At 38.2% G+C, this 9,500-nt stretch overlaps 1 protein-coding gene across 1 annotated transcript in view; it reads right to left on the bottom strand.

Moving 5' to 3' along the window:
• LOC107736909 (voltage-dependent N-type calcium channel subunit alpha-1B-like) overlaps positions 1–8,568 on the bottom strand; it is a 32,413-nt gene extending 23,845 nt beyond the window's left edge. Inside the window, exons 1-5 of the mRNA XM_016548298.1 lie at positions 8,467–8,568; positions 8,038–8,210; positions 7,388–7,517; positions 6,385–6,444; positions 5,819–5,925 (exon numbers count right to left, since the gene is read on the bottom strand). Of these exons, the coding sequence (XP_016403784.1) occupies positions 5,819–5,925; positions 6,385–6,444; positions 7,388–7,517; positions 8,038–8,210; positions 8,467–8,568 (572 nt within the window). The remainder of the gene's footprint in view (positions 1–5,818; positions 5,926–6,384; positions 6,445–7,387; positions 7,518–8,037; positions 8,211–8,466) is intronic.
• Between the last annotated feature and the right edge of the window lie 932 nt (positions 8,569–9,500).

The following is a 9,500-nucleotide window of genomic DNA, read 5'->3' on the forward strand; positions in this document are numbered from 1 at the left end:
ACACAATACTTTTCAATGCAACAAATGATTTATGTGACTTCATGATTTATATTTCATAATGTATTTTACAATGTAAATTTTATATTGAATATATATATATATATATATTAAATAATATGCAAAAATATATTTATTATCTGTACAAGCAGTTCACAGAACTCCTGATATCCAATATGCAGGATATATGCAGGATCAGATTTTGTTTTTGTTAATGACTATAATTTAATAGTAATTATCAGTAATTGAGCTTTTGTTTGACTGAGCATTAGGGGTGGCTGTCCTCTGGAAACAGTAGGAGTAGTAGTTTCTATAAGCCCTTTCAAAGGTCAGAGGTCAAGTCATGGTTAAAAGTAGGTCCATCCTTTTCTACAAAGGCTGACAGATAGGAAGAGTTGAAGGGTTGTGAGTTTGGAGTGGTCCGTGGGGAGGTTGGGGGATAAAGTGTATGTTTTCATACATATAGACTGTCCCCACCTGGTCACGCTTTGCTGCGATCTGACGAGGGAAACCGATGAAAAACCATGCACATATGCACAAACATAGAAACACACACATAATAAGCTGCATCACAGACATAGAATAAGCAGTAAATGCATATTAAATGAGATTAAATGAGATCAGAACGGAAGAGAACTGTCATTGAGCGGAAACACTGTGGAACAGCAAAGAAAGATTAAAAAGCATCAAAGCAACTCCAGTGCACAATAAACCATTATAATAATCAAAAACATGATGCAGTGAGGTATAATTAGTTACTGTTTGTTTGTAACATCTCTGCAAGATAAATCACTTTGAGCAGTAAATATAGAGACGTTGCAACATGGAACTGTGATAAAAATCACAAAAGTGAAAAGGTTACAGACTGGCAAATGTCACACACACACACACACACACACTAAAAGAAAGTACATGCATGAAGGTTCATGCAAGTCCTGGTGATAGATGCTGATTGTGTACAGCAAGTAAAATATATTTGAATTTTAAAAATGAAATAAAAATTAACACATTTAAAAATAAAAGATGCGCAAGTCATAACTGATGTTTTCCTTAGTAGACAGTTGGTATGTCTTTTATCTTACATCAGCAAGTGTCATTTTGTCTTTCTAACAATTACATTTAAAATATGTATTATGTTGGGCTTCTTTATGGATACAGATTAAATAATGAACAACTGGCAAGTACCTCAGGTATATTTAGTTGATTAAGTGTATTGAGTTTAAGAATTCATGCCCAATCGTGGTCTACAGAAGTGGTTTCACAAATCTTGCAAATATGTTGCACTGGTCTAGCGATTCCTTATCCACACAAACACACACTCATACTCAGGCAGATACACAGGAAGCAGGTAATAACAAATGCGTACCCCATGAAGCTCCTGAAAGCAATTCAAGCGAGAGGGAAGGACAGGGCAGATAAAGAAAGTGAGAGAGAGACAGAGAAAGAAAGATGGAAAGATGGAGAAAGAAAAAACTAAATGAGAAACATTAAAGCCCACAGGACAAAAGCTTGCTATCAACTACTGAAGAACAGCACAGGAGAGAGAAGAAGATTACAACAGTTAAAGTGAGACAAACACGAGAATCAGAAAGAGCAGAACACAGTATGAGATACATTTATAATCAATATACAACAGTGCACTGAAACCAGAGCTGATACCACCCTAAGTACAGGCACTTTTATGTAGGCATTGTTTTTTATTAAAACTAAAAAATATATATTACATTTGAACTATCTTGGTTTTACACTTGTTCAATATATATATGTAACTCCTCTCCCCCGGGGCCTCACCACCACATCTCGTTCTTGTTCCGAGTGGGTCTCGAACCCGAGTCTCCGGCATGGGAGGCATGCGTCTCTTGAGATCAGGGGAGTGAGGTTTTACCTGCACAGCACCTACTCACTGGCCTCCGTTACATATAGAAACAAAGAGTCATAGCTGAACAAATGCCTAGATATGCTGAAGTGCCACCATCAGAAGAACAGGTACCAGCCGGAGTTTAAAAGCATCAAAGCAACTCCAGTGCACAATAAACCATTATAATAATCAAAAACATGATGCAGTGAGGTATAATTAGTTACTGTTTGTTTGTAACATCTCTGCAAGATAAATCACTTTGAGCAGTAAATATAGAGACGTTGCAACATGGAACTGTGATAAAAATCACAAAAGTGAAAAGGTTACAGACTGGCAAATGTCACACACACACACACACACACTATAAGAAAGTACATGCATGAAGGTTCATGCAAGTCCTGGTGATAGATGCTGATTGTGTACAGCAAGTAAAATATATTTGAATTTTAAAAATGAAATAAAAATTAACACATTTAAAAATAAAAGAAAGGCACGCAATAACTGATGTTTTCCTTAGTAGACAGTTGGTATGTCTTTTATCTTACATCAGCAAGTGTCATTTTGTCTTTCTAACAATTACATTTAAAATATGTATTATGTTGGGCTTCTTTATGGATACAGATTAAATAATGAACAACTGGCAAGTACCTCAGGTATATTTAGTTGATTAAGTGTATTGAGTTTAAGAATTCATGCCCAATCGTGGTCTACAGAAGTGCAGTTTCACAAATCTTGCGAATATGTTGCACTGGTCTAGCGATTCCTTATCCACACAAACACACACTCATACTCAGGCAGATACACAGGAAGCAGGTAATAACAAATGCGTACCCCATGAAGCTCCTGAAAGCAATTCAAGCGAGAGGGAAGGACAGGGCAGATAAAGAAAGTGAGAGAGAGACAGAGAAAGAAAGATGGAAAGATGGAGAAAGAAAAAACTAAATGAGAAACATTAAAGCCCACAGGACAAAAGCTTGCTATCAACTACTGAAGAACAGCACAGGAGAGAGAAGAAGATTACAACAGTTAAAGTGAGACAAACACAAGAGAATCAGAAAGAGCAGAACACAGTATGAGATACATTTATAATCAATATACAACAGTGCACTGAAACCAGAGCTGATACCACCCTAAGTACAGGCACTTTTATGTAGGCATTGTTTTTTATTAAAACTAAAAAATATATATTACATTTGAACTATCTTGGTTTTACACTTGTTCAATATATATATGTAACTCCTCTCCCCCGGGGCCTCACCACCACATCTCGTTCTTGTTCCGAGTGGGTCTCGAACCCGAGTCTCCGGCATGGGAGGCATGCGTCTCTTGAGATCAGGGGAGTGAGGTTTTACCTGCACAGCACCTACTCACTGGCCTCCGTTACATATAGAAACAAAGAGTCATAGCTGAACAAATGCCTAGATATGCTGAAGTGCCACCATCAGAAGAACAGGTACCAGCCGGAGTTGATGCATGGACAGTTTCTGCACTACTCAATAATACAGCTGCAAACTCACACAGAAGGCTGGTTTCAAAAGCCGAGCAGTTTTTTATCACCTCTTTTTCAGCTATTTGAAAGCACCCCAGGGTCCTTCTGTCAACCGCAGAGGTGGACAAAGACAGCTGAGCATCTGCACGTGACAACTAAGAGGATTCAGCCACACTCATACTAGACCTTGCATTTATTACACAAATCACACACGCGCTGTCAAACCGAACTTGTGCATTTATGTTTGCCTTGCAGAGGAAATTGTATCCAACGGGCTTCATAAAATACATTATGTTGCCCGTCCGAAACTAGCCACTGTGATGTCATGGTGGTTGCCATGGTGATGCTCTATGGTTGCTAAGTGTTCTGAGTGGTTGTTAGCACGTTGCTATGCCATTGCTAGAGTGTTGTGGGTGGTTGCAAGGGCATTGCTATGAAGGAATTTACTTATGGCGCTTTTCCACTGCATGGTACGGCACGGCACGGTACGGCTCGGGACGGTTCACTTTTGGGGGGGTTTCCACTGGGTACAGTACCTGGTACCTGGTACGGATCCAGCGAGAGCTTGATGGGGCGACGCGGAATGAAAAAGTTTTTCAGGAGTCGCGGCAATAGAGGCGGCGCAACTATAACGACATGTGAATAATCCCGCCCACTCTAAAGCAGTACTGAACTGCAGTGGAAACGCAAACCGATCCGTGCCGTGCCGTGTCGTACCGTACTGAGCCGTGCCGAGCCGAGTCGTACCACGCAGTGGAAAAGCGCCATTAGTGGCTCAAGTACCCAAGACTCTACAATATTCTGGTCTCTCGATATGGCTCAGGTATCTACTTTAAAGGAACAGTTCACACAAAAATGAAACTTTGCTGAAAATTTACTCACCCTCAGACCATCCAAGATGTAGAGTTTGTTTCTTCATCAGAAAAGATTTGGATAAATGTAGCATCACATCACTTGTTCGCCAATGGATCTTCTGCAGTGAATGGGTGCCGTCAGAATGAAAGTCCAAACAGTTTATAAAAACATCACAATTATTTGGCTTCTGGCCAAAATACCAGTCCATAATCCATAATAATGCTTCCTCCAGTGAAAAGTTCCATCCCCTGTTGTCCTTTCACATCAAAATCCACAGACATATTTGTTTAGATCTGTTTTTAACTGTTGTAAACTGTTATTTACATTTGTAAACAGAGCTTAGTCTGTACATATTTCTCTCCTGATTCAGACAAAATGACTTTTTCCACTGGAGAAAGCAACACTATGGACAGTGGACTTGATTTTTTAGCTGGAAACAATGGTTTCAAGTTAAACGAGTCTTAATGATTGATTTATTACAAACATGCAATTTTTCATTAATTGATGTCGTGTGGATTACTTGTGGATTATTGTGATGTTTTTATCAGCTGTTTGGACTCATTGACTCATGCCGGCACCCATTCACTGCAGAGGATCCATTGGTGAGGCAAGTGATGCAATGCTAAATTTCCCCAAATCTGTTCTGATGAAGAAACAAACTCATCTACATCTTGAGGGCTTGAGGGTGAGTAAAGTTTCAGCAAATTTTCATTTTTAAGTGAACAATTCCTTTAATGTGAGTCTAATTTATTTTTACGTGAGTGGATTTTATTGCTGTTTCATTGCTTTTTTTAAAGGGGTCATATGATGCGATTTCAATTTTTCACTCTTTGGAGTGTTACAAGCTCTTGGTGCGTAAAGAAGATCTGTAAAGTTGCAAAGACTAAAGTCTCAAATCCAAAGAGATATTCTTTATAAAAGTTAAGAGTCAGTCACACCTACCTAAAACGGCTCGTTCTAACACGCCCCCATATATCTACCTCACTATGTGGGAAGATTTGCATAACGCCACCCAAATGTTCACGCAAAGAAAGAAGACGTAACTTTTATTCTCGCTGTAGTAATGTTGTTGTGGAGATGCTGTGTGTTTATTTGTGAAAGCGAAACTACTTTGTTTGGTCTTCCAAAAGAGAACTAATGTTCTTTTTAGCTGCATCATATGACCCCTTTAAAATTATAAATTGATTCAACAAGAAAAGTAACAGCACATTTAGGAAATCATTGCTAATTATCATGGATGGGTCACGGACAATAAGAATTAAAAGCAAACAGCTGGGAAATGCGACTGTCTGGCTCAGCTCCTGTGGGAAATACTAAACCCGAATCATTAGCACCCGTGCTATGCACAATCCTATGCGCACTATTCACAATCCTATTATGAGCTAAAAAAAACAGATGCACGTTAAACCGATCAGTTCCAAAGACCGAACTATACACAGATGCCACACTTCCCCTCATCACAGAGCTCCATCTCACACCAGATACTAAACAGCAGACAGTCACATCCTGTTTCCGTCATTTTCGACTGAATGCTCTCTTGCTGGATTTGAACTGACAGCCTGCTCTTCTGACCGCTCTGTCTGCTCCACTCTGACAGAATTACAAAAACAGCCACTCACGAGCAGGCGAAGGCCACCAGAGCACCAGTGACTACAATGAAGTCCAGTATGTTCCACGGATCCCTGAAGTAAGACCCAGGATGCAACAGCAGCCCAAGATCGATCATCTAGAAGGGAGAAGACAAAAAAACGTACTGATTCTATTCAGCAGGGACCCGTTAAATTGATCAAAAGTGACAGTAAAGACATTTGTAATGTTACAAAATATTCTGTTTAAAAAATTTGCTGTTCTTTTGAACTTTCTATTAAAGATTCAAAGAATCCTGAAAACAATGTATCTCAGTTTCCACAAAAATGTTAAGCAGCACAACTGTTTTCTTATTATTGTAATAATATTTATATTAAATTGTAATAATATTTCACAATATTACAGCTTTTACTGTATTTTTGATCAAACAAATGCAGCCTTGGTGATCATAAGAGACTTCTTTCAAGAGACATTAAAAATCATAGAAGCCCTAAACTTTTGAAGGGTAGTGTGAATAAACTGTTTTAAAAAAATTAAAATCAATATTATTGAATATTGCAAGTTTTAAAAAAAATAGATGAATGGCAGTTGTATTTACCTTTATAACCATCTCAAATGTGAACACACCAGTGAAGACGTAATCTAGGTATTTCAGCACCTGAGGAAACCACAAGAAATAAGGAGTTAGAAATAAGCAGTTATTTTCTTCATATTTCTGAAGTCCCACAAACCATTTGCGCAAAGGAAAGTGGATGATGCCATAAATAATATAAAAATCTCAGAATAAACCATAGTGTTTGGCCCCACTGCAGCTATGATTCAGTGAGTAATTCAATAATCTCCCAAACAGAACAGACATGATGTACATTGTATTTTTTGAGAGACAAAAATAGATGTTTCAAATAAATACTCATTTTTTTTTCTATCTTTCATTCCTCCCACATGAACAGCTGGGAAATACTGAAAGCAGAGATTCATTGTACAAGCCGATGATGCTCAGGGAATCAATTAGAAGGAAAAGACAGTGGACTATAGGATTCTTGGAGACATGTTTACATATAATTCTCTGTAATTCAGAGAGCAATGCTTAATAAGCTACGCTTATGGGCTAATGCGGTGGCACTAGGTGCTTAAAGGGTTAGTTCACCTCAAAATGAAAATTAGGCTGCGTTTTACTCACCCCTGAGGCATCCTAGGTGTATATGACAACTAACCCCTTAAGTCTGCTCACGGGCTGTCCCGAAATAAAAATATGGTGCAAAAGCCAGTCAAGTGGGGCTAGTGACAACCCTCAGCATGACAGTTCAGACAAGGGCTTCCATACTGCCCTACAGGACTGTTCTTGAGTTATGTAAACACCACTGATGTCATAACCCCAGCTTACAGTGAAAGACAGTGTCAATGAGATCAGCGTTTGCTGGATTTTATAGATAACATTTAATAAATGGACATAAAAAATAAAAAAAACCTGATATGAAAAGACAAAAATTGTATAACTTACATGAAAATAATATATGTAAAAATATATATTGACTTTTTCAGATTTGGAAATTACAGATTTTACATTTCCTGACATTTCCAGGTAGGTCTGTGTGTCTTACATCATTGCGCGGGGCATTGGCCTGCACAGGGTCTTCAGCAGCGAGGGCGATGCTGCTCATGGTGATGACTGTGAGGATACACATCTCAAAGTACCGTAGGTTCACCACATAATGACACAGCCGTCTCACTCTGTAGAGACAACATGGTCAAAGCAACAATGACATTTTAGGGAAAATGCCATGTCTGATCATGCATTTAATGTCAGTCTATTCAGCATGTACACGGCTTCAAAATGTCTCACTTTAAATGATGAATGACATTGCATTATAAAACAAAACATCAAAGTAATGCCATGTATTTTAAAGAAAAGCAGCAGAATTTTTTTTCAAGCAGAGACTTGCAGAAAAAAAAGAAATGCATACAGGTTGAAAAAACATGAGGGTGAGTACATGATGTCAGAATTTTAAATTTTTTTTTTTTTTTTTGCAGAAAAAAAAGAAATGCATACAGGTTGAAAAAACATGAGGGTGAGTACATGATGTCAGAATTTTTATTTATTTTTATTGTATTTTTGCAGAAAAAAAGTAATGCATACAGGTTGAAAAGACATGAGGGTGAGTACATGATGTCAGAATTTGTATTTTTGGGTGGACTATCCCTTTAAGTGTCCAAATAGTTTCTGAGGCCGCCATACAGTCTGAGAATGTACCTGTGTTTTCCACCGTTCTCCCTGCATTCTTCTCCATCCAGTGTGGACTGGGCTTTAACACGTGGCCGGAGTCTCCTCCTTTCTCCATTCCCTCCTTCGCCCTCTCTGTGACCTCGTATCCTACCCTCGCCTCTGCCTCCATTACCAATCGTGCCGTTGCCATTCCCGTTGACCTCTCTGGATCGGCGAGAATGGTGGTTCGCACAACACAAAAACGACAGACAGGTTAAAGACAAACAAGCACATTATATGAAAAGAGGTCAAGAGAGAAGGAAAGAACAACTAGAGAGAAAGAAAAACGTAACAGAGACAAACAACATGAACCCGTAGATTTTAATATACTTTCCATGCACCAAATGATTGTGCTGTTTCTTGGTGAAAAAAGTGCCATTCTATCTCTTGCACACACACACACACACACACACACACAAAGCCCAAAACCACACATTGCAAAGGCCGTTGATCCAAATAGTCACTGAAGCTTGCAGACAGCACACCCAGACTGCTCTGTTTAGCTTGGCCTTCATTCATATTGGAAAAGTTAACCACTATCAAAATGATGTAATCAAAGTGCTGGAGGCTCTCAGTGCCTTCACATATATAATACATCTATCTAAGGACAAAGGGAGACCATGTAAAGAAGAAATAACAAGCTCTAAGTACCCACACGTAGTGTAAAATAATGAAACCAATCTAATGGTTTAACAATATTTGTGGGCTTTCTAATTAATGTCTCTGAATTTCTTTCCTAACCTGGTGTTAAAGATTCATATATTCATTCATTCATTCACTCATTCATTCATTCATTCTTTCTTTCTTTCTCTCTTTGTTTATTCTCTATAAAAATCTATCTATCTATCTATCTATCCATCCATCCATCCATCCTGTAGCAACAACCTAGCAACCACCCAGCATACTATAGCAACTGCTTAACAACAATCTAGCAACCATCTAAAACATCTAAGCCACTGTCTAGCAACATGCTAGCAAATATTAACTACAGTATATACAGTATATATTACAGTATATATAACTATATAAACCTTAAATCTTTTTTGCCCAAGTTTTTTTTTTTTCAAACAACAGAACAGACAACATTTTTTTCACACAACATTCTGTCAAGCCAACATTCAAAGTTTGCCTTGACAAACGTTCCTTTTCTAGTTCTAACTTCGGGAGTGTAGTTGTCTTTAAAGAGCACTAAAATAAGGAAATCAACTACTAACCATACTAACACCAGCCATGTAGACATGCATGGCTGTAATTAAATAAAAGGGTGCTGGGATGGACAATGTTGATTAATCGTATTCTGTATGAAAGCATTTGTTTACTACTAAAATTGATGCTATGATCATTCCCCAAAATCAATGAGATGAGCTACAATGAGAGGATTAAAGCTTTAAGGAGATTGGAATAGGTAGAGATATAGGAACAAGGAATATGAATAGGAATAGAAACAGGGA

This window comes from Sinocyclocheilus rhinocerous, unplaced genomic scaffold (genome assembly GCF_001515625.1).
Source record: "Sinocyclocheilus rhinocerous isolate Xijiao unplaced genomic scaffold, SAMN03320098_v1.1 scaffold192, whole genome shotgun sequence".
NCBI lineage: Eukaryota > Metazoa > Chordata > Actinopteri > Cypriniformes > Cyprinidae > Sinocyclocheilus > Sinocyclocheilus rhinocerous.